This window comes from Schistocerca gregaria, chromosome 5 (genome assembly GCF_023897955.1).
Source record: "Schistocerca gregaria isolate iqSchGreg1 chromosome 5, iqSchGreg1.2, whole genome shotgun sequence".
In the NCBI taxonomy this organism is placed as follows: Eukaryota; Metazoa; Arthropoda; class Insecta; order Orthoptera; family Acrididae; genus Schistocerca; species Schistocerca gregaria.
Genome location: NC_064924.1, coordinates 644,031,944 through 644,058,539, shown reverse-complemented (window position 1 = coordinate 644,058,539; position 26,596 = coordinate 644,031,944). Strand labels below are relative to the sequence as shown.

General features: G+C 40.9%; 1 protein-coding gene and 1 non-coding gene across 2 annotated transcripts in view; one reads left to right on the top strand and one right to left on the bottom strand.

The window, feature by feature from the left end:
- LOC126272466 (sialin-like) overlaps positions 1-26,596 on the top strand; it is a 220,739-nt gene that overhangs the window by 51,471 nt on the left and 142,672 nt on the right. Inside the window, exon 2 of the mRNA XM_049975344.1 lies at positions 11,029-11,206. Within this exon, the coding sequence (XP_049831301.1) occupies positions 11,029-11,206 (178 nt within the window). The remainder of the gene's footprint in view (positions 1-11,028; positions 11,207-26,596) is intronic.
- Trnas-cga (transfer RNA serine (anticodon CGA)) lies at positions 17,184-17,258 on the bottom strand. The gene has a single exon. It is a non-coding gene; the product is annotated as a tRNA-Ser (tRNA).

Genomic DNA, 26,596 nt, shown 5'->3' with positions numbered 1-26,596 from the left:
TTAAATACTTCTCTTCACATACAATACACCTATAATCATCGATAGCTGTAATACAGTATCTGATTACATGCAGTACCTTGGATTTATTCATGCATATCACTAAATATTTCGTTATCTCCTACCCAATTTCAACCAAACATCTCTGGAACACATTACCAAGTAACCTGTGTCTTTAGAACATGCTGCATTCGGGAGGTGATCAAAACTTAATATGTTGTCATCGGAAAAGCTTGCCTCGTGGCATACCGCAGCTGTTTTCCTTGTGTTCAACAGCGGGTAATTAGTTCAAAAAATGGTTCATATGGCTCTGAGCACTATGGGACTTAACATCTGAGGTCATCAGTTCCCTAAAACATAGAACTACTTAAACCTAACTAACTTAAGGACATCACACACATCCATGCCCGAGGCAGGTTCAAATGGCTCTAAGCACCATGGGACTTAACTTCTCAGGTCATCAGTCCCCTAAAACATAGAACTACTTAAACCTAACTAACTTAAGGACATCACACACATCCATGCCCGAGACAGGTTCAAATGGCTCTAAGCACCATGGGACTTAACTTCTCAGGTCATCAGTCCCCTAAAACATAGAACTACTTAAACCTAACTAACTTAAGGACATCACACACATCCATGCCCGAGGCAGGTTCAAATGGCTCTGAGCACTAAGGGACTTAACTTCTGATTTCATCAGTCCCCTACAACTTAGAACTACTTAAACCTAACTAACCTAAGGACATCACACACATCCATGCCCGTGGCAGGATTCGAACCTGCGACAGTAGCGGTCGTGCGGTTCCAGTCTGAAGCGCCTAGAGCTGCTGGGCCACAGCGGCCGACGGTAGTTAGTTAATTAGTTACATGTTCCGCAGATCCATTCATCATTAAAGTTATTATGTGACACATGTCAACGGGCACACAATGAAAACCTATAAACATAAGGATATACACTGAAACGCCAAAGAATCTGGTATGTGTATTCAAATAGAGAGATATGTAAAGAGGCAGGATAGGGCGCTGCGGTCGATAACACCTACTTAAGACAAGTGTCTGGCGCAGCTGTTAGTTCGGTTACTGCTGCTACAATGACAGGTTATCAAGATTTAATTGAGTTTGAACGTGGTGTTATAGTCGGCGCATGAGCGATGGGACACAGCATCTCCGAGGTAGCGATGAAGTGGGGATTTTCCCGTATGACCATTTCGCGAGTGTACCGTGAATATCAGAAATCCGGTAAAACATCAATTCTTCGACATCGCTGCGGCCGAAGAAAGATCCGGCAAGAACGGGATCAACGTGATACAAGTGCAACCCTTCCGCTATACATTTCAATGCTGGGCCATCAACAAATGTCAGCGTGCGAACCATTCAGCGAAACATCATCGATATGGGCTTTCGGAGTCGAGAGCCTACTCGTGTCCCGTTGATGACTGCACGAGACAAAGCTTTACGCCTCGCCTGGGCCCATCAACACCGACATTGGAATGTCGATGGTTGGAAAAATGTTGCCTGGTCGGACGAATCGCGTTTCAAATTGTATCGAGCGGATGTACCTGTACAGGTATGGAGACAGCCTCATGAACCCTTGAGCCCTGCATACCAGCAGGGGACTGTTCAAGCTCTTGGAGGCTCTGTAATGGTATGAGGTGTGTGAAGTTAGAGTGATATGGGACCTGATACGCCTAGATACTACTCTGACATGTGACACGTACGTAAGCATCCTGTCTGGTCACCAGCATCTGTTCATGTTCATTGTGTATTCCGACGGACTTGGGCAATTCCAGCAGGACAATGCGCGCTGACCCCCAAACTCCCCAGACATGAACATTATTGAGCATACCTGGGACGCCTAACGACGTGCTGTTTAGAAGAGGTCTCCACCCCGTCGTTCTCTTACGGATTTATGGACAGCACTGCAGGATTCATGGTGTCAATTCCCTCCAGCACTACTTCAGACGTTAGTTAGTCTATGTCACGTCGTGCTGCGGCACTTCTGCATGCTCGCGGGGGCCCTACACAATTTTTTTGTGTCTTCAATGTATATAACGCTGCATGCTCCCATTTACACTTTTTTCTATAAAAATGACTAATTTTATTTCTATTCAAGAATTCCTGATTGGTATAAAAGGAGTTGTTAAAAAGAAATATGTTTAATCTAGATTTAAAAACACCTATGCTATCTGTTAGACATATTACTTCCATGGGTAGATTGTCATAGAGTTTTATAGTTGCATATTTGACTCCTTCGTGTGTCAACGCCAAACGCTTTTCCTTCTAGTGTTGTACTTGTGCCAGTCTCTCTTACTCTCAAACTCAGATGGACTGTTGATAAAAAAAATTCATAAGTAAATAAATATACTGTGATGTGATAAAAATTCTCAGCTTCTTAAAGAGATACCTGCAAGATGAATATGTGTGAACTCCACTCGTAATTAATTACTTTCTTTTGTGCAATGAATGCTTTTTGCTAAAGTAAGGAGTATTATATCACAAGACATTACTGAAAGAAAATATGCAAACTCTGCCAACACACTCACTTCTATATCGTCCATCCCCGGTAGCTGAGCGGTCAGCGCGACGAGATGTCAATCCTAAGGACCCTGGTTCGGTTCCCGGCTGGGTCGGAGATTTTCTCCGCTCGGGGACTGGGTGTTGTGTTGTCCTATTAGATCGTATTTCCCACTTCTCATCGGTAAGTACACCTAAGAATTTAATAATTTTCTACCCTGCTTATTATTTCTTGTTGGTATACCAGGTTAACAGGAGGTAGGATATTGTTGATAGTACGAAACCGGATGAGCTCTGTTTTTTCAAAGTTTAGAGCAATCCCATTTGTGCAAAACCAGTCAGTAAGTTTCACAAAAACATCTTTTACTATTTTGTCTGTTGCTTCTTGTTCGGGGCTTCACAATAATGCTTGCGCCAAATGCAGGCATGACTAATTCTGTCAATAAAATGGCAGATCATTAACACAAACCAAGAAAAGTAGTGCCACAATGATCGAACCTTGTCGGACTCCCATTGTAACTTTTCCCCATGAATATGACGTGTCATCCCTTTTTGTATTACTCGAACAACATAGGGTAAATTTCTGCATCAGGTTTCTTAAATGAGAATTAAACCAGGCATATGCTGAACTACGTATTCCCTAAAAATTTAACTTCCTTCGATACATTACAGATGATCCATCTGGCGATATTTTACCATTTAAAGATTTTACGTTTTCACTAAATACAGAAATAACTGACTCACCAGAGAGGCCCTTTTTTATACATACTGTAACTGGCTAAGTATCCCATTGTTATACGGGTGGGTGACAATCCTGGAGAACGTCACCTTCTCAGAAGTATTAGGAAATGATGTAAGGACTGGCACTGTGTGGTAGTTACTGACATCTGTGGAGGCACGCTTCTTTAAGGGAGGCCAAATTGTGGCGTATTTCAGTCTGTCTGAAAATACACAAGAGACTAAGAACATTACATGTAGTAGGACCACAATACTTTAGTGTCTTCTAGGAGATATTAGCCAAGCCATACGAACTTTTACTTTTTAGAATCGTGATGATCTTCCTTATTTCAGATGGAAATGCAAGAACAATTATTATTTCAGTAAATGTCCTCCCTATTACTTCTTCGATGAACTATATTATCTATTGAACTATTTGCACCAATTTTCATGCCTATTGTTTTAAAGTAATTGTTAAAAATATCTGCTACACATGAACTATCTTTTATGATGCTCCTGTTCTCTTTAACGGAAATAGTTATCTTGTATGGTTCGTTGCACAGTCTCTCTCTTAACAATGGTCCATGTTGATTTGAGTTTACTGTCTGATTTGTTAATTTCAGACAAGTGGTGCATGCTCTTGGATTTTTTATAACTTTCCTTAATATTTTACAGCGCTGTTTATAAAATGAAACTATTTCTGATTCATACCGTCAGACTTCAAGAAGAATATAATAATACCAATCCCACAGAAAGCAGGTGTTTACAGATGTAAAAATTACCGAACTATCAGTTTAATAAGTCAGAGCTGCAAAATACTAGCGCGATTTCTTTACAGACGAATGGAAAAACTGGTAGAAGCAGACCTCGAGGAAGATCAGTTTGGATTCCGTAGAAATGTTGGAACACGCTAGGCAATACTGACCTTACGACTTATCTTAGAAGAAAGATTAAGGAAAGGAAACTCTACGTTTCTAGCATTTGTAGACTTAGAGAAAGCTTTTGACAATGTTGACTGGAATATTGTCTTTCAAATTCTAAAGGTGGTAGGTGTAAAATACAGGGAGTGAAAGGCTATTTACAATTTGCATACGAACCAGATGGCAGTTATAAGAGTCGAGGGGGACGAAAGGAAAGCAGTGGTTGGGAAGGGAGTAAGACAGGGTTGTAGCCTCTCCTCGATGTTATTCAATCTGTATATTGAGCAAGCAGTAAAGGAAACAAAAGAAAAATTCAGAGTAGGTATTAAAATTTGTGGCACAACTTGACAAGAGGAAGGGACCGGTTTGTAGGACATGTACTGAGGCATCAGGGGATCACAAATTTAGCATTGGAGGGCAGCGTGTAGGGTAAAAATCGTAGAGGGAGACCAAGAGATGAATACACCAAGCAGATTCAGAAGGATGTAGGTTGGAATAAGTACTAGGAGATGAAGAAGTCTCAGTACTGATCACCACAACAACAACAACTTATTCTGGGTATTACGTGCAAGCCTCTGTATCTGTAGTGATCCAAGGCTTCTCTAATGTGGAACTAATCTGCGTTAGTAACGGTTTGCGCTCCAAAATAAAAACTTGCACATGCTGCCCAATCCTCACCACGATAAACAGGTTTACAATTTTTGCAGTATTCCATTAACGATTTGGCCACTGCGAATAATGGGCCCCACCACACTAAAACAGAATCTTAGCATAGTTCAGATTATTTTTATGAAATATGGGACTATGTCTTGAAAGGAGGGTATAAGATGAACATAAACAAAGGCAAAACGAGGATAATGGAATGTAGTCGAATTAAGTCGGGTGATGCTGAGGGGATTAGATTAGGAAATGAGATACTTAAAGTAGTAAAGGAGTTTTTCTATTTAGGGAGCAAAATAACTGATGATGGTCGAAGTAGAGAGGATATAAAATGTAGACTAGCAGTGGCAAGGAAAACGTTCCTGAGGAAGAAAAATTTGTTAACATCGAGTATAGATTTAAATGTCAGGAAGTCGTTTCTGAAAGTATTTGTATGGAATGTAGCCATGTATGGAAGTGAAAGATGGACGATAAATAGTTTAGACAAGAAGAGAATAGAAGCTTTCGAAATGTGGTGCTACAGAAGAATGCTGAAGATTAGATGGGTAGATCACGTAACTAATGAGGAGGTATTGAATAGAATTGGGGAGAAGTGGAGCTTGTATCACAACTTGACTAGAAGAAGGGATCGGTTGGTAGGACATGTTCTGAGGCATCGAGGGATCACAAATTTAGTATTGGAGGGCAACGTGGGGGGTAAAAATCGGAGACCAAGAGACGAATACACTAAGCAGATTCAGAAGGATGTAGGCTGCAGTAGGTACTGAGAGATGAAGAAGCTTGCACAGGATAGAGTAGCATGGAGAGCTGCATCAAACCAGTCTCAGGACTGAAGACCACAACAACAACAACATGGTTCACCTAATCATGGGAAAAGTTATAGTAAGTAGGGTTCATAAATGGAAGCCGATATCACAAAACTAATCATTTGTTCAAATTCAAAACCAGCATGGAATATTATTACAATACTACACTCAAAAAACAAAAACACAGGAAACCAACAAGAAATACTGAAGCTAGTTAAGTGAGACTTCGGTGGATAATGTTAGGAATGCTTAAATAACCACAAAATCATAATTTCTCATCTGCCCAACTCGCGTTTTCAAACAACCAAAACAAGTAACCCAATGAACTTCGCATCCACTGTGCACAAGTGATCAAGTAAACTGCGAGCCGCCCAGACTGCAAGCCTTGTGCTAAAACAAAAAGCGGCAATTACATCTTAGAACTGCACTGTCAACACAGGATGACAGTCAGGATGTGATTAATATTCGGCTTGGGACGACAACCAGTAAAAGAATGACAGGAATATCAAGATCTCTGTTCTCAACCCACATTCTGTTGGAAGGGCGTGAGCAAGCTTATACCCAAGTGACCGAATAAAACTGTATCGTTTGGTGAAAACAGAGGGGAATGCTGCAAAAATTTCCCTTATGTGGCGTACACATAAAGAATTTCTGAGGTTGATACCGAGTCTGAACTAAGTTTTTCTATTGGTTGACGAAGAATGTGCAGTGTCTAGGAGGAGAGTTGATGTAGGGGATTGGACGAAAACAAATACTATTTTGAGAGGATCGAAATTTGGATTCTTGTTGAAATCCACATTGAATACATACTTGTTACATCTCAAGTGGTACTCTGTGGGCTAAGGCACCCCTGTGGCCTTATGTAAAGGATTAATGCCCTAAAACTGCAACTTCAGAACACAACCAGCAGGCCTCGGAACCTTCCTAGATGTACCACCGAACACTGCTCAGCAGACATTAGTGGTAATCCTGGAATCTGCTTCCTTGCGTGAAAACCTTTCAGCCATCACCCAACAGTGTGCTTTTCCCGCTTATTTATCAAATATATGTAACTCAATTGATAGAAATCGTGAAGCGATGCGTGTTAGTCACCTTGCATCACCTTCTAATCCCGTCAAAAAAAAAAGGGCAATCTTAATCTACTTCTCTCTGGCCCATTCCTTCATCACCTGGTTTTGGCATTGCCGAAAAATTGACCGATCATACAACTGTAGGAGAAAAAGAAACGTAACAACCTTTCTTAATGTAAAAGAAAGGAAATTTATGTAAGCCATGTCTCATGGTTACGTAAATGATAGTAACAAAGTAATTCTGCGATACAATGAAAAATTTAATCCCACATAAAATTGAAATTAAAAATTGGTTACTTTCACCTGTTTGACATTGATGCTTGATATAATAGGGTTATTGACAAAAGACTTTAGAGCTAACAAATTTACCTGTGAGACGTCACAGTTCTTTAAATTCTGTACAAATCATGGAGAAAACATACTTCACTATCATTTATGTGTTGACATGGTTATCTCAGATATAAAAAGGTCTGCACGAAATGAAAAGGATGTGAACAAATACTTATAACTAAACAAAATTCACTCTGTTAAAGTGCAACTTTGTCAGAACTTAATTACAACATGGCAATATGAGCTTGTTTATTTTCTGTGTACTGGAAGTAACAGAATGAGACGACAATATGTAACAAATGGTAAAACTTACGTCTAAAATTTGCGCACTGATTAGTGGCAAAGGTGTTAACGCAAGAAAAAACTTGCAGATAAGCGCACAACTTCACAAAAGTTATTATTTATTAAATGACAAGCCAGCACAATGGCAAACTTTAATTTCATGTTTAAGATTCAAATTTTATTTATTTAAGGCAAAGGAGTATGCTCAAGAAAAACTTACAGCTACGTGTGACTTTGAAAAAATTGTTTAGCAGGATGATAAGCCAACATAATTTCAAAATTTATAAAAAAACTTACAGTTAAGACTTTACTTGTGTGAGAATTGAGAAAAGTGTTTCTGCAGGAAAAGACTTACAACTAGATATACAAGCCTATCAAATGAAACTGATGCCAGCATGACAGGCAGCACAATAATCCATCAACGTTTTCATGAAAATTTATCATTTGACCAGTGACGACCTCTATATTGTATCAATATCAAGTTTTACATTTGCCAATATTAACTCAAATGCATACTCTTCTGTATCCTATTCTACAGAGAGGTTGTTTATATCTGCATTTTTGTATTTATATTTCTTTTTTATGAATACAAAAATTCCTGATTTATCCATATCCGATCTACCTGAATATGCAGCTAATTTATAACCATTTACATCAAGATTTTCTATCCCTGTCGTTATGTGGTATTCAGACAGACAGATGACATCAGTTTCAGTCCAACTACTAAAACCTTGCAAACGAAATAACAGCTCACATACTTTATTTTTAGCTTCTAATATTCTGATGAAATAAGTTAATTTCACTTACTACTTAAGACGAACTGGAAGTCTATGTTAGTTTAACTTCCTTTAATACTACCTGTCTGAATTTGACCTGAAATAGGTGTCCACCTGATCCCAATAACAACAATGATTTACCTTTGCGTGCTGGTGGACCCTCCTTATGGTTCATGCTAGTAGATCTGCTACATTTTCTATCACACTGTCAACACTATGCCAGCTTTCCTCGTCCCTATATATTTGTGTTTATTTTTTTCTACCATCTCGTAGGTTAACTTCACTCTATTATTTCTCAGTCTTCCCTCAATGAGTCAGCTTCTCTAGATTTTAATTCTTCTGTGTAGTATCTTACAGTTTTTTTTGTTATTTCATTACTCCTATGTGACAGGAATGTTATATTACGAAAAAATTATTTCACACAACGGTATCAAGGCTGGCACTACTGTAACACCGCATATTCATTAGTATATCTATTACTTTTATCTTTCTTTCCCGCAACAGAGATTACGTTGTCGGATTTAGTTAAGTCTACTCCACGTTACTTCTAGCTTCCTCAAGTGTAGGCTTGGTGACTTATTGTTATTTTTTATTCGTTTGTCCTACTGAGGACCACATGAAATAACTTACTTATTCTTTCTTCTCTCCTCTCTCTCGTTCCAGAAGTTCTTCAATGTTTCCCTCGGTTTTCCTTTCTTTCTTCTGTCCATATTATTATTATTATTATTATATTCCTTTCTCAGACCTTATGTCTGGTTAAAAATGGAAAGTGACGTGGAACTTGATCAAGAGTGACTTCCTTTTAACTGTGTGGTATATGTTACGTTGCATTTAGGAACTTTCGGGTAACTGAACATGTATCAATAATTACAGATTTCTATAGTTGTATATATACGTTTGGATGTAGCTGTATGGTGTTGATGTATTGGTGGATATTGTGTGGTATGACTCCTGTAGTTGATAGTATAGTTGGTATAATGTCAACTTTATCCTGATGCCACATGTCCGTGATTTCCTCAGCCAGTTGGATGTATTTTTCAGTTTTTTCTCCTGTTTTCTTCTGTATATTTGTTGTATTTGGTATGGATATTTCGATTAGTTGTGTTAATTTCGTCTTTTTATTGGTGAGTATGACGTCAGGTTAGTTATGTGGTGTTGTTTTATCTGTTATAATGGTTCTGTTCCAGTATAATTTGTATTCATCATTCTCCAGTACATTTTGTGGTGCATACTTGTATGTGTTTTATTAGTTTATGTTGTATGGCAAGTTGTGGACGTATTATGTTTGCTACATTGTCGTGTCTTCTGAGGTATTCTGTATTTGCCAGTATTGTACATCCGCTTGTGGTGTGATCTACTGTTTCTATTTGTTATTTGCAAAGTCTGCATTTATCTGTTGTGGTATTGGGATCTTTAATAATATGCTTGCTGTAATATCTGGTGTTTATTGTTTGATCCTGTATTGCAATCATGAATTTTGCCGTCTCACTGTACGTGTTGTCTTTTCTTAGGCATGTGTTGGATGCGTCTTGATCGATGTGTGGCTGTGTTAGATGATACGGGTGCTTGCCATGTAGTGTTTTCTTTTCCAATTTACTTTCTTTGTATCTGTTGATGTTATGTGATCTAAAGGGTTGTAGAAGTGGTTATGAAATTGCTGTGGTGTAGCTGATGTATTTATATGAGTGATTGTTTTGTGTATTTTGCTAGTTTCTGCTCGTTCTATAAAGAATTTTCTTAAATTGTCTACCTGTCCATAATGTAGGTTTTTTATGTCGATAAATCCCCTTCCACCTTCCTTTCTGCCTAATGTGAATCTTTCTGTTGCTGAATGTATGTGATGTATTCTATATTTGTGGCATTGTGATCGTGTAAGTGTATTGAGTGCTTCTAGCTCTATTTTACTCCATTTCACTACTCCAAATAAGTAGGTCAATATTGGTAAATCATAAGTATTTATAGCTTTTGTCTTGTTTCTTGCTGTCAATTCTGTTTTCAGTATTTTTGTTAGTCTTTGTCTATATTTATCTTTTAGTTCTTCTTTAATATTTTTATTATCTATTCCTATTTTTTGTCTGTATCCTAGGTATTTATAGGCATCTGTTTTTTTTCCATCGCTTCTATGCAGTCGCTGTGGTTATCCAATATGTAATCTTCTTGTTTAGTGTGTTTTCCCTTGACTATGCTATTTTTCTTACATTTGTCTGTTCCAAAAGCCATATTTATATCACTGAAAAATACTTCTGTTATCTTTAGTAAATGGTTGAGTTGTTGATTTGTTGTTGCCAGTAGTTTTAGATCATCCAAGTATAGCAAATCTGTGATTTCGTGTTGGTATGTTCCAATAATGTTGTATCCACAATTTGTATTATTTAGCATGTAGGATAGTGGGTTCAGAGCAAGGCAGAACCAGAAAGCACTTAATGAGTCTCCTTGGTATATTCCACACCTAATCTGTATTGGCTGTGATGTGATATTATTTGAATTTGTTTAGATATTAAGTGTGGTTTTCCAATTTTTCATTACTATGTTTAGGAACTGTATCAATTTAGGATCTACTTTGCATGTTTCCAATACTTGTAGTAACCATGAGTAGGGTACACTATCAAAAGCTTTTTGGTAATCAAAGTATGTGTAGTGTAGCGACCTTTGTTTAGTTTTAGCTTGATATGTCACCTCTGCATCTATTATCAGTTGCTCTTTACACCCTCGTGCTCCTTTGCAACAGCCTTTCTGTTTCGTATGTGTCATTATTATCATTATTATTATTATTATTATTATTATTATTATTATTATTATTATTTTATTATGTACAGATCAAGTAGTATGCACATGCTAATGTTAACCCTCTAAGCGTGTCTGATGAACTGTATGCGAGGGCCTGAAGATCATAATGTTACCAGGTAAAATAAATGGACAAGTAGACTAAATAAAATAACACATGGTCTTGCTCTAGCGAGGAGATGCCAGAGGTCCCACTCTGGAAGGTCTGGAGACGACGGCGGTACGTGGTCACGCTGCTGACCTTCCTAGGATTCTTCAACCTCTACGCCCTCCGGGTCAACGTCAGCGTCGTCATTGTCGACATGACGGAGAACAAGACGCACACAGACAGCAACGGGACGGTTGTTCGGGTAGGAACTTCTCGTAACTTCTAAATAGCATTATGCACAGGAATATGCCTTGAGACCACATTTATTAATTTATTCTGTAATACAAGTACCATAAGGAGCTCTATCATCGTAAACAGTCACTGATTTCAACCTGAATAATCAATTGTGTGCCTCTGCCTTCCGAAAAAACGTCTGTCCTGCTCGAGGTCTGGATTACAAGAGAGACAGGCAACTGTGCTCCGCGCCGCAGAACACTCCAGCGTCCACACACGTGACCTGTATCCCACGCACGCTCTTGGCTAAAACCAGTGGCTTGAATTCGCTAGCATTTTCAGCAGAGGTCTCAGGGCGTCTCTTGACAGCTGCTTTAACTGGACAGAACTACCTCGGTTTTGGAAGACTTGTGTCACTTACGTACACCGTAAGTTACTCTGGGAGAAACTTGTAAAGATTTCACTGGGCCTTTGAAATAAATTTTTCAAACCAATTCCTTATAATATTCCTTGACTGACTGCCACCCTGTACAATACCTTGCTCTGAAGTGTTTAAATCAAAATAAATAATATCTTGCCATGAAAAGGTTATGATAAAAAACGATCGATAAAATGTTCATTCCATTAACGATAATCTATGGGACGCTTCCCTAGGTCACTTCTTCTCAGCATTGTGCAGTTGCGACGAGATTCCCATTACAGATCAACATTCGTCACTTGTTTCAATCCAGTGCCCCTTAAGGATGTAGCATCCCACTATGAACATCTTGAATGAGTGTATCTGTGAGACGTTTCTTTGGTCATCCCATGGTTTTCGTCCAATCACACTGATCTGGTACGCAGACGTTTTCACTGTGCCCCGTGTTTCCTCTATACCGCCAAAGGCAGCACTCGCATTTTCACGGTGAGTGGCTTGTCCGACAGAGCACCTGCATTTAGATGAAATCGTTAGATGCACTCTGTACCCTGCCTGGAGGCACGTAAGACCACTGCCCATTATCTACATCTACATACACACTCCGCAATCCACCATACGGTGCGTGGCGGAGGGTACCTCGTACCACAACTAGCATCTTCTCTCTCTGTTCCACTCCCAAACAGAACGAGGGAAAAATGACTGCCTATATGCCTCTGTACGAGCTCTAATCTCTCTTATCTTATCTTTGTGGTCTTTCCGCGAAATGTAAGTTGGCTGCAGTAAAATTGTACTGCAGTCAGCCTCAAATGCTGGTTCTCAAAATTTCCTCAGTAGCGATTCACGAAAAGAACGCCTCCTTTCCTCCGGAGACTCTCACCCGAGTTTCTGAAGCATTTCCGTAACACTCGCGTGATGATGAAACCTACCAGTAACAAATCTAGCAGCCCGCCTCTGAATTGCTTCTATGTTCTCCCTCAATCCGACCTGATAGGGATCCCAAACGCTCGAGCAGTACTCAAGAATATAGGCCGTATTAGTGTTTTATAAGCGGTCTCCTTTACAGCTGAACCACATCTTCCCCACAACTGCCATTACATGCTTGTCCCCCTTCATATCGCTCTGCAATGTTACGCCCAAATATTTAATCGACGTGACTGTGTCAAGCGCTATACTACTAATGGAGTATTCAACCTTACAGGATTCTTTTTTCTGTTCATCTGAATTAATTTACATTTATCTATTATTTAGAGTTAGCTGCCATTCTTTACACCAGTCACAAATCCTGTCCAAGTCATCTTGTATCCTTCTTCAGTTACTCAACGACGACACCTTCCCTTACACCACAGCATCATCAGCAAACAGCAGCACATTGCTATTCACCCTAACCAAAAGATCATTTATGTAGATTGAAAGCAACAGTGGACCTACCACACTTCCCTGGGGCACTCCAGATGATAACCTCACCTCCGATGAACACTCACCATCGAGGACAACATACTGGGTTCTATTACTTAAGAAGTCTTCGAGCCACTCACATTTTTGGGAACCTATCCCATATGCTCGTACCTTAGTTAGGAGTCTGCAGTGGGGCACCGAGTAAAACGCTTTCCGGAAGTCAAGGAATATGGCATCCGTCTGATACCCTTCATCTATGGTTCGCAAGATATCATGTGAAAAAAGGGCGAGTTGCGTTTCGCAGGAGCGATGCTTTCTAAAGCCATGGTGATGCATTATGTTTTTGTTTCTGCATCGCCAGTGTTCTGACTCGTTAGATACGGTCAGCCGCAAATTCATCTCCTGTGGCAGGAAATCTTTCATCCAAGAGTAGCACTTGCACCCTAGGCCCACAATTATGTTTTGGATGTATCCCAGTTTCTGTCTCTCCCTACAGTTTTCACCCTCTACAGCTCTCTCTAGTACCATGGAACGAATGTTCAAATGTGTGTGAATTCCTAAGGGACCAAACTGCCTTGGTCATCGGTCCCCAGACGTACACACTACTTAAACTAACTGATGCTAGCCGCCCGCGGTGATCTAGCGGTTCAGGCCCTCAGTCCGGAACCGCTCGACTGCTACGGTCGCAGGTTCGAATCCTGCCTCGGGCATGGATGTGTGTGATGTCCTTAGGTTAGTTAGGTTTAATTAGTTCTAAGTTCTAGGGGACTGATGACCACAGATGTTAAGTCTCATAGTGCTCAGAGCCATTTGAACCATTTTTTAAACTGATGCTAAGAACAACACACACGCCCATGCCCGGTGGAGGGCTCGAACCTCCGGTGGGAGGGGCCGCGCAGTCCGTGACACGGCGCCTCAAACCACGCGGCTGCTCCGCGTGGCATGGGACTTATTGCTTGAAGTCCTACCACCCTACCCCTTCTTCTTGTCAGTGTTCCCCATGTATTCCTTTCCATGCCGATTCTGCAGAGAATTTCTTCTTTAATATCTTATCAGTCCATACAATTTTTAACAACCTTATATGGCACCAAATTTCAGAAGCTTCGACTCTCTTCTTTCCCGGTTTTTCCACATTTCATAATTCACAACCATAGAATGCTGTTTCCTAAAATTAAGACCTATGTTTGATACTTGTAGACTTCTTTTGGCCAGGAACGCCCTCTTTGCTGTGCTTGTCTGCACTGAGTGTCCCCCTTGCTTCGTCTGTCACATGTCACTTCGCTCGCCTGCTATATTGGATCTTGAAGCCGTTGTGGCAACTTTTCTGTCATATAGGATCTCTGAAACTTTACGCCAATTTATCCACACTGCAGTGACTCTGGGTCGTGTGTCATAATTTGTGCAGCTTTCCTGCTAGTTACTTAGTTTCATAATCCATGGACCATTTTGCATGATAAATACTAATGATGTGGAATGAGTCATTTTACATTCAAATCACAAATTAATTTGTACATATGATTACATGCTCAACTTTTCTAAGTATTTTTTAGAAAAAATATAGATGTACGTTGGTACTTCCTACCCATTACCATTTACACATCATAATAGTAGATGTGCTTCTACAGAAGAGGGAGTTGTCAGTAGCATAGCAAACTGTGTTCTGGGGCATTTTGTTAGTGCAGCGTTACAAACATTCAGAAGACAAGCATACGTTCAGAGGCAAACTTGATTGATTTATAGACTCCTCCTCTTAAACTTTTGTTCTGCTAAGTGGTTTCTAACTCCCTGAGGGTTTATTTAGGACCCCTGGGAATCTTTCTGAGAAAACCCCTCCACCTCCCATACCCCTCCTCCTTGCCAATGCAAGGATACTTTTTATATCGAATTAATTGTCTAATTAAGTAAATCGAACAGTTAATTAACACCTCCCCCTCTGATATATCCCCCAGGCCTCCCCTCCCATCCCCACACTCCCCTTCCCCTCCTCCATCTGGAAATTGGCAGGAAAAAGACTCTGTGTTGGAGAGGAAGGATCTCATGGCAGGAATTTGAAATCAATGTCAATTGCAAATCAAAGGATATACCGTTTATTTATAATATTCAGTTTTCTGGGGTTGGATCTCCTTATTTGGCGGGTATAATTCACATCTAGCAAACTTCATGTCCTAAGTGTGTAATTACACAGCTGTAGATTGGAAGTGTTGCCGTATTGGAAAGTTTTCGTTTGCGCACTCAACTTGGCATGCAGGTATTGACTGATATAGTGCACAATGCCACCACCAGAGGACGTCCCACCTCCACCCTTCGCCCCTCCCTTCTCACACCTCCTAGAAAAATATGGTGGGAAAAAGACTCAGTCTGTTCTGAGAGGAAGGATATCACGACACGAAGTTGAAGACAATACTATATCGACATATATTCTTTATATAATCAGAGCTTCCCCACTTGGATAGAGCTCATGTTTGCACTCTCCAACTCCGCTTCTCATGATGTCACAACTGTAAGCATTGAGGAATGGAATGATGTGCGGTGCAATAGCTGCTGTTTGGGGTCTTCCACCTGTGTGTCTGCCATCCAGATGCCGACATGGATGTTAGAAACCGCTCAATATCCTAATTACAGATATGATACTAAAAACCACCGGCCACGGACCAGATGTCGGCTGCCTTTGATGACGTGACCCCAAATAAAGCATCAAGTGGCGACATTCTGTTTTTTGGGAAATTCCAGACTCGCTTCCTGTCTCTGTCTCTCTGAAGATGCTACTTCATATTTGTGTGTGTGAACCAACGTCCCCAAACACACAGGCAGGTTTTCGTCTGTCCTCAAAATACTGCATTCCTGTTGGCTAATGTTGGGAAGAAAAGGAGAGGTGACGCAATTTCGATATCAAAAATAGAGTATATTGGTCCATTTGCACTGCCCAATCAAATTAATTGTTTAACAGCTTACAGCAGTCAAATACACCACTTAAAACACTCACCTCCACTTTACAACGAACTTTTCTTAGTAATAAAACATATTTTCAATGTTTGAGTATCACACACAAACTTTATGCAAATCAAGTAATTAAATTTCATCCACAAATAAACTGTAACAGTAAATATACCTGAGGTCTTGTATGCACTAACAATTGACAACACAATTACTCTCCTCCATCACAATGTCTCCACTAAACATATCTGGTAAAAATAGTCCTAACAGTCACACACACTCGCGATTGCGAAGAGCGCACCATCTGCCGTCCACCGCACAGCACTGCAGAGAAATAGCTGTGCCGCCCACGTTGACTGCATCGACAGTTCAGCGCCTGTCTCCCAGTATTCACGCGTCTGAGCAGATGCTCAGGGTCCAGAGAGAGTATCACCAAGCAAAGAACTGATCGATTTATTTGGGGGGAATAATCATGCAGCGAAAACACCCATCGTATTGACTCTTATCACGCAACACACGCATCCTATTCTGTCCCCACTCACCTATCATACTGGTCACTTCGCTAGCCCCCTCTGAATGACCAGTCATGTAGGTGCATTCTTTGCACCCAACTGCCTGTCACTCCTTTAACCATTCCTGCCACTGGTCATGGCACAATGCAGGACAAGCAGCAACATAGAACCCACAGTTTAAAAAAATCCACTTTCCTCAATCTGAAACATGCATGTTGTTGACCATACACCTCGAATTTCTGACGCAAAATGTATATTTCTCCCTTTTATATGAGTCCATTATGAAGACAAAAGAAATTGGGGCAGACACGCATTTTCCAATCGCCAAAGTATCGCTTTGCGAAGGCTGTTCCATACCAAGATGCTTGCTTGCTGAGGAGTTTAGCGCTCCTTATTGGTGTATAGTAGATACAAGCCTAATATAAAGCTTCCTGGTAGATTTAAACTATGTGCCCGACCGAGACTCGAACTCGGGACCTTTGCCTTTCACTGGCAAGTGCTCTACCATCTGAACTACCGAAGCACGACTCACGCCCGGTACTCACAGCTTTACTTCTGTCAGTATCTCGTCTCCTACCTTCCAAACTTTACAGAAGCTCTCCTGCGAACCATGCAGAACTAGCACTCCTGAAAGAAAGGATATTGCGAAGAGATGACTTAGCCACAGCTTGGGGGATGTTTCCAGAATATTTTCACTCTGCAGCGGAGTGTGCGCTGATATGAAACTTCCTGGCAGATTAAAACTGTGTGTCCGACCGAGACTCGAACTCGGGACCTTTGCCTTTCGCGGGCAAGTGCTCTACCAACTGAGCTACCGAAGCATGACTCACGCCCGGTACTCACAGCTTTACTTCTGCATGTCTCCGCAGGCTGTGGCTAAGCCATGTCTCCGCAATATCCTTTCTTTCAGGAGTGCTAGTTCTGCATGATTCGCAGGAGAGCTTCTGTAAAGTTTGGAAGGTAGGAGACGAGATACTGGCAGAACTAAAGCTGTGAGTACCGGCCGTGAGTCGTGCTTCGGTGGCTCAGACGGTAGAGCACTTTTCTGCGAAAAGCAAAGGTCCCGAGTTCGAGTCTCGGTCGGGCACACAGTTTTAATCTGCCAGGAAGCTTCATATCAGCGCACACTCCGCTGCAGAGTGAAAATCTCATTGTGCAAGCCTAATATATTTGACAGTATTGTGGTGATATATGAGACGATTAAGAAGAAGACGAAACATATGATTTTTGAATAATGGAGCTCCATATTGAAGGTGTTTGAGACATTTTATATAAATCTCTTGTGCTATCAATTCTGTAGATTTGTTGTACTGTTTCGATTTCACACCAAGAGGGTTCTGGAAAGAGAGAAATGGTGGTAGAACATAAACATACTTTCTTAAAGCCACAGGTTTTGCACTTAAGCATGCTATAATGTAAGAGCACCGTGGTTTTCGATGTATTAGTTGTGTGGAATGAAACACTGTTAACACACCAATGCAGGAAATATATTTGCAACACGCGACATACATTCAGCATGCAGGTTTTCTGTGCCACTCACTATGGTGAGAAACTTTAAGATGATGAAACTGCTACCTTCTACACCAAAGGGAAAAAAATATAGATTATTTGTGATCCATGGACTACGTAGCTCTCTGAAGCATCCGATTATGGTTCAGAAATTGTGCTATGCCCGTATCAGTCCTATAAAATGATCGTCAGCAATATAAAATGCATAAAACATCGACATCACTTGAGGAAATAGACAAAGGCATATCATCGGTGTACGACATGTAAAATTACGTGCCATACTGTAACCCCATGAACGGAACACACTCTCTTCCACACACAACATCTGTGAAGCAAATGTGTACACAGGGATTCCGGTACCTCACAAACCCCTGTTAGTAACTTAGAATCACTGCAGTTATGAAACTGATGACTTCATACATCCAAGATGTACCAGGGGGAGGGAGTATTTCGCATACATCATCGTTCATCTAGAGGAGGGGAAGAAATAGGTTTTCTGTCGGTTTGGTAGACATGATTCATCACACATGCGTTGGAAGTTCTCTGCTGACTGCGATATGGAGAAGTTTGTTGTTAACAATCACAGTTAGATGGCAGCTCTAAGTCACAACACAGAACATGCAATTGTATATGAGTCAAACGCAGGTTATTCCGCATAACCGATACATCCCAAGAGAACAACGAACAAAAAAATTGTTAAATTTGTTACAAAAAACCTGCCGCAATATCTCCCTCTCTCTAGAATGCTTCATCAATCTCATTACTACCTCATTACAACCCCTCTCAACCGATTACTTCATTTACTTTCTATCATCGTTTAACGCTAATCCATGTCGCTTTAGAGGCACATGGTTCTCTTTTCAAGGGGAACTTCCAAGACACTAGTCAACTTGTATGTATCCCTGTTACCTCAATAGATATATAGCATAATGTTGTTAAAAGCCATGTTAGCTGACACTGCATGGTTGTGACTGGCAGATAGTACGGAGAAGCAAATTGTAAAAACTATTTGTTAGAGTTTAAAACACGTGAACAGTCTTGCACAGGGTCAAACATGAGATCCATTCTGTAGTTGTACATTGCAGCACCGAGCTGATAATACAATGCTCTTTAGCTAAGGACACTTTATACAAACCTATAAGGTGGTTACTGATATGTTTGGGGTCACATGTGGGCTTGCAGTCTGACATATATAAATTTATTGCTCTACATTTGGTGGTCATCCACGTTAAACAGTCTATTCCAGCTGTCTTATCACTGTCCACGAAAAATGACTATTTCGTTGGTTCCCAATGCTTACCATGCCAACTTTTTTCTTGTATTCCTCTTGCTGACACGTACTCGACCCATGTACAAGAATTTTCCTGCTACAAGCAGACATGTAAGTACGTACGTAGTCATTCTCCCTGAGTTTCCTCCAGTTTTGGCATATTTTCCCTCAATTTACACGTATTTTCCGTCACTTTTTGTAATTTTACTAATTTTATGTCACCTCTGCTCATGTGCTCATGACATCACTTCTTGCCAGGTGCTCTAAATTTGCTTGTAACTGTAATATAGTTGTCAACACCAAGCGAAACAGAGTTATTTTTTTCTATGTGTGCCATGGTTGGAGGTCTCTGGAGGGATAGATAAGGGGGAGGGGGTCGGTTGGGGGCTTTCTCAGAAGGATTCATTATCCCCAGGGTATTTATGTGCATCAGTCTTCCTTCTGAACTGTAGTGGATTATTTACAACAAACTTCTTGAGGGAATAAATATACTGTGCACCAATAGTCAGAATGCCCAACCCCTTAAATAGATGTCTACAAGATGATTGCGAGTAAGCACCACGTATTATTGTTACAATAGTTTTCCGAGCAATGAAGACTTTCTTAAAGATAAGTTACCCCAGAACATTATTCCATATGACATTGAATGAAAATGTGCAGCATGTATTAGCTTACTGATTTTTCTCTCCCCGGTATTTGTACCGATTCAAAGTGTAAATGTGGTTAAACTATTAGTAATGAGAATACAGTGATTCATACAGTCAAGTGCCTTAAATGGTTTGCAGAAAACACCAACTGTTGTTGCAGCTCCTCTGAAATAATTAATTAATAAAGATTTTGGCGCAAAATGAGTGTTGGTAGGTGGACATCATCTGTGATGGTTTATAGTAAATCGTTTCCATGAGGTGCATGGTTGCTGCTTTGGTGTCAAGCGACTCAAGGCATTCACATGGTGGCGGTGACAATTGTGTGCGGCGACATGGTGGCCATGAACATTGTGCGCGGCGCTGTGTCTGAGCATGCGTGGACCATGTGCCTAATGAGAGCATTGCAACTTATTATCACCACTGTCACTCATGTCCCAAGTCTTGAGCGACCCTCCATCAGATGTTGAAATCCATCACATTAGTTACTGGAGCGAAATGAGCCACAACAGGAGCACCTAAAAATTTCTTATCTCCTCTGGAGTTCTGCGAAATTTCAGTACGAGCGTGTCCTTACTTGTGATCGACGAGATAAGGTTCTTCGCAACAATTGAATTATTGAAACTTCTTGGCAGATCGAAACTGTGTACCAAACTGATATTCGAACCTGTGACTGGTCTGGTCCAGCACACAGTTTTAATCTGCCAGGAAGTTTCAAATCAGCACTTACTCCTCTGCAGAGTAAAGATTCATCCTGGAATCGAGTTATTTGCTGGCAAGTTTTATTGCATTTGAATAACGTTTCTCCTTCCTTACACAAAAAAACATTCAACGGCCAAAAGCATTCCCTTCAAAACGTCGTAATGCTTATATTGTCAACATTCCTGTCAAACTTTGCAGATTCCGTGGTCCCTTAAAATGTAAATTTTCTGCATTATCCAAAATTATCCCGAGTGTGCCTTTTCTTTGTTTCCGCAGCTAGAGTTCCGCACCCTTGCAGTCGAATTATTTGTTAGCAACTTTCGTTGTTCTCGTGTAACGCAGTCTTTCCACATACCAAAAGCATACACGTGTCGGAAGGTGTTCCGCTTAAATTTATCCCAGGGTAACATCCAAATTGGCACTGTCTCCCTCACACATATGAAGCTCTGTGTTCCATTAGACTGCAAATTTGGTAGTCATTAGACAGAGCTCCGAGACATCCACTGTGCACTATTGTTCGCCTGCAAATGAAAGAGGAGAGAGACCTCTCCCATAAGTAGAATGTCGCTAGGGGTGACGTCTGGAACAGCATTGCCTATATGAAAGCTTTCTTCCCTTAGCATTGGGCGCCTCTTGCACAGGTACATCTTAGTATGTACAGTTTGTTGTCAAAAGTTAATGACAATTCATTACCTTGAACTGCCCATTGATATTTTCATTTATGTCGTTTGTTTCCCTTACAACAAGATCTTGCAGAGTGTGTCACTGGAAGCTGCAGACATTTAACGTGCTTGTTTGTGTGTCCGTCCTCCGCAGCAAACACAGAAATATTTATTTTGTAAATAAAAACTCCATTTTCTTGCTGCACTGTATTTTATTACTCCCAGATACGTTTCGCCTGTTTCACTTTAAGGCATGATCAATGTGATCTAGAATGATACAGTTTTGTTTTGATTTGTGTTATTTGTAGATAACAAAATCATTCAAGTTCCGTTTTTTATTAAATAAGTGATTACTTACAGTCAATAGCGTTTTTGATAGACATCGTCGTGTACTCTCACTTGATCACATACTGTAGAGCGACCTGCATTTTTTTTTTTTTTTTTTTGAATCGTAAAGCACTCATTCCATCATCTCGTTTGATACCAGGTTACGAGTGTTAAAAATGCAACAAGCTTATCTCCGTCTTGCACCAATTTCAGAAAACCCCATTCCGATATCTTTAATCGTTCGCGAACTAAAAGCAGTGTTACTTCCTACGTGGCTCACATGTAGCAGGTGGTTATAATTTAAGTGCAGCTACACACAGAGGTCCAGTGTGGGCTGTAATAATCGTATGGCAGCGAAACTTGGTAGATATGCCAACGCTTGAAAGCAGAACAGATTTACCTTCGGAAAAACAATTGTTCAAATTTTGGCCACCAGATGCTAATCTGGCGCTTGCGCATGCAAGAACGACGTATAGAAATGTATCCACTTGTAATGAATTAGGAGCATGGCGTGGTCAGAAAAGGTCATACAAGTGATAACGGCATATTACTGATTTTATTTTCAACCAATGCTTACCTAATTTGTTCAATTCCAGCACTGGAGACGTCAGTGAGATGCTGCATCTGTAAAATTACGTGATCCAAGTTGCTCGCAGTATTTCGATGGAATCTGAGCAAAGTGCTCCTGTATAATGGCCTCAGATCAGGTAGAGACTGACCGTGTCGTTGATAAGCGTGTTCCTTGGATTTAGACCAGGTGATCTTGCAGGCCATGCATCAGGAAAACCTCTGGAGATAACGTTCGTGAAAGGTTGCATTAAGCAGGTCTTTCACTGGGCGAGCGACATGAGGTGTTGCCCCATCTCGCACGCTTCCCACACAGCTACTCTCTTCCGAAGTAGGTATCACATGCTGTGCAGGGTGGTCGCGATAGCGTTCAGACGTCATGGTACACGTGACAGCTCCCCTGGGTGTATTCTCTTCAAGAAAGAACAGACTTAAAATAAAGGTGCTCTTGAATCCACACCACACGGCCACATACGGTGAGTGTCATGGCTATTCGTGTATTACACTAGGTTTATCAGTGCCCGAATACGACAGTTTTGTGAATTCACTGCACGATGAAGTACAAAATGTGCCTTGTCACTCAATAGAATACTGCCTAGCCATAGATCATCTCTTCAAACCTTTTCAGAAACCGAAGAGCAAGTTCAGAAGATTGCTGCAGATCATGGGGTTTCACTTGCTGCACCGATCTGATCTTGTATGAGAACCAGTGTAAAATATACCGCAAAATTTTCCGTACCATTGACCATGGAATGGACAATGCTCCTGATGCTGCACGAGCACCACCTCTATTTGAGGCACTTGCTCCATGGTCAGTTACAGCAATAGCAACCTCCTCAATAATAGGATGCCTCCCTCTTCCAGGTGCTACCTCAAGCTCATCCGTGTTTTCGTATTTCATTATCATCTTGTTAAATCCTTTTACTGGCGTCAGGCCTCTCTCAGACCTTCCAGTCGGCGATACTCTCTCAATGCAACAATGTGATTGCTACCGTTCCCTAAAACAGTTCCACTAAGAGTGCATGGTCTCTTTTCCTCGGCAGCCATACTTTTCACTCACATTATGGAGTGTCAAATGACAGCGAGAATGTTATATCGTCGTACAAACTGTGTACGGCAAAAATTTGCACCTGGTGGCGACAGTTGGAACTAATGTTTTTCTAGTTTAAATCTGTTCCGCATTAATGCATTAGCATAATACCAAGTTTCGCTGCCCACACTGGACCTTCCTGAGTAGCTGCACTGGAATTATAACCACTCAGCATACTGGAAACAAGGAAGGAACCTGTGGAACCCCAGACCTGTGTGCTTCAATTCAGAAGCTTATTGTCTCAGAAGATAAACTCAAGAACAGAAAACCTAAGTACATAGCAATTGTGGATTTAAAGAAAGCTTTCGACAATGTTGACTGGAATACACACTTAAATTCTTAAGCTAGCAGGGATAAATTACAGATAGATTATCTACAACAACAGGATCAACACAGGAACTATAAGAAACGAAGGATATGAAAGGAAAGCAGTAGTTAAGAGGGAGTGATATGGGTTTGTAGGTTATTTAATATGTACTTTGAGCAAGCAGTAAAAGAAAACCAAGAAGAAATTTGGAAGGGAGGTAAAAGTTCAAGGAGAAGAGATAAAATGTTACTCTATCCATACTGGGCCGTGTAAACTCCGTGGCCGTTAACGATTCTTCATGAATAATGCCAGTCGGGCTCATGCTTTAATATAAGATAGCGTGAACACGTGAATGCATTTAGGCTAAAAAATTTGAGTAAATCTGCAATCGTCATTCTCCTGGATCAACATGTACACACCGTTTCTAACATAAAAGATAATTTACAAATACCACACGTCACTAATAAAGCAAGAAGCGGAACCTTTATTATCGGTATGTAAATCTGTGTGGCCAGCGAAGTACAGCAAACTCGTGCTGGTGCTCTTGAAAGTAGTGAAAATTTTCTGCATTATCCACAATTCTACATGATGTGTCAATTCTTTGGGTGACAAGCTCTTAATTCTGTATCCTGCGAGTCAAATGTAATCGAGTGTCGAACGTAATCGGAATCGTTAGCCATCTGAAGATGGGCGTGATAGCCCGAAACCAGTTATTTCTTTGAACTAAAGCATTTTAAAAGTATTTGTGGCTGGTGCTGTCATTCATCAACGAAGAAATTAAAACTTTCATATTTGCCGACGACTTAATAATTGTCAGATACGGCAAATGATTTAGAAGATCATTTGAATGGAATGGATCGTGTCTTAAAAAGAAGTTACAAGATGAACATCAATAAAAGTAAAAGAAGGGTAATGAAATGTTTTCAAACTACATCAGGAGTTGCTGAGGGAAAAAGATTGGAAAATGAGACACTAAAAGCTATCAGTGAGTTCTAACGTTCGGGCAAGAAAATAACTTACGATGAAGGAGACACAGACTGTCAATAGGGAGGAAAACGTTCCTGGAAAAGGTAATGTAGCTAACATCGAATATTGGATATAATAGGAAATTATTTTTGTAGGTATTTATCTAGAATGTAGCCTTGTACAGAAGTGAAACTTGACTTATAAACTGTTCAGTCATAGTGAAGAGGTACTCAATCGAATTGAAGAGAGAATAACCGTATGGCAAACTTGATTAAAAGAAAGGATAGGTTGATAGGCCACAGCTTGAGACATTTAAGGGATAGTTCATTTTATAATGGAAGGGAGTGTGGATGTGGGTGAGGCCAGAGAGGGTGATTGCGGAGTGAGACCAAGACTTGACTGCAATAAGCAGATCCAAATGAATGCAGGTTTCAGTATTTATACCAAGATGAACGGATTTTCCCAGGATAGACTGCTTTGGAGAGCTCATTCTTCTGACCGAAGATCGCAACATCATTATTATGGGCTGCGTACGGAACTACTTGGTCCAGTCACATTAATGTGAGCACTGCTGATGTTCGACGTCAGCGTGCAGTAAAAACTCGCAGCAGACGGCAGGCGACAGCACTAACAGTGGAGGGACATAGAGCCTGAAGACGGGGAGGGGGCGGTGCAGGTTTTGACGTAATACAGAAGCAGAGCGATGTGTCTGACGTCCACAAGAGCATGGCCATTGGCTTCCAGGCAAAGATTGGAAGCATTTGCAACACGGCTACTTTTTTGACTCACGTTTTATGCGTGTACGGCGTGAAGCGTCTGAAAACAAACACCCTGCATCAATCATAGGAAGGGTCCTGGCTGGGCGAGGAAGTGTTTCGACTGTGGAATTTTTTCGAGGCATTCCCTAGGTGATCTAGTCACTCTGGAATGCACGTTGGATCAACACGAATATGCTTCTGCCCTTGGGGACAGTCTCCCCTCATACGTGCATTTTGATTTTCCTCAAAATGGTGCCATCTACCAGCAGGATAATGCTAAGTGTCACACATCTCGCAGTGTATGAACATACACAATTGGCCATTAAAACTGCTACACCAAGAAGAAATGCAGATGATAAACGGGTATTAATTGGACAAATATCTTATACTAGAACTGACAATTGATTAAATTTTCACTCACTTTGGGTGCATAGATCCTGAGAAATCAGTACCCAGAACAACCACCTCTGGCCGTAATAACGGCCTTGATACGCCTGGGCATTGAGTCAAACAGAGATTGGATGGCGTGTACAGGTACAGCTGCCCATGCAGCTTCAACACGATACCACAATTCACCAAGAGTAGTGACTGGCGTATTGTGATGAGCCAGTTGCTCGGCCACCATTGACCAGACGTTTTCAGTTAGTGAGAGATCCCTGTTGGTGCAGATGGTTGTTGTCTTGCAAACTTCCCCATGTGTTGACTCAGGGATCGAGACGTGGCTGCACGACCCGTTACAGCCATGCAGATAAGATGCCTATCATCTCGACTGCTAGTGATAGGAGGCCGTTGGGATCCAGCACGGCGTTCCGTATTACCCTCCTAAACCCACCGGTTCCATATTCTGCTAACAGTCATTGGATCTCGACCAACGCGAGCAGCAATGTCGCGATACGATAAACCGCAATCGCGAAGGCTACAATCCGACCTTTATCAAACTCGGAAACGTGATGGTACGCATTTCTGCTCCTTACACGAGGCATCACAACAACGTTTCACCAGGAAATGCCGGTCAACTGCTGTTTGTGTATGAGAAATCGGTTGGAAACTTTCCTCATGTCAGCACGTTTTAGGTGTCGCCACCGGCGCCAACCTTGTCTGAATACTCTGAAACGTTGATCATTTGCGTATCACAGCATCTTCTAGTGTAGTGTATTTTTCTATTCCTTTTTTTCTTGTATATACGCTATAGGTAAACTGAATGAGATATAAACCAAAGACAACACCAAAACTAAATTAACGAGTTGTTTTGTGGCGAAGATAATGTTTTGAAACATAGTCAAATATCTGTATGAAACAAAGTAAGAAATACGCTCTTCGACTTATTAATTCATGTATCTTGACCTCTTTCGTTTCA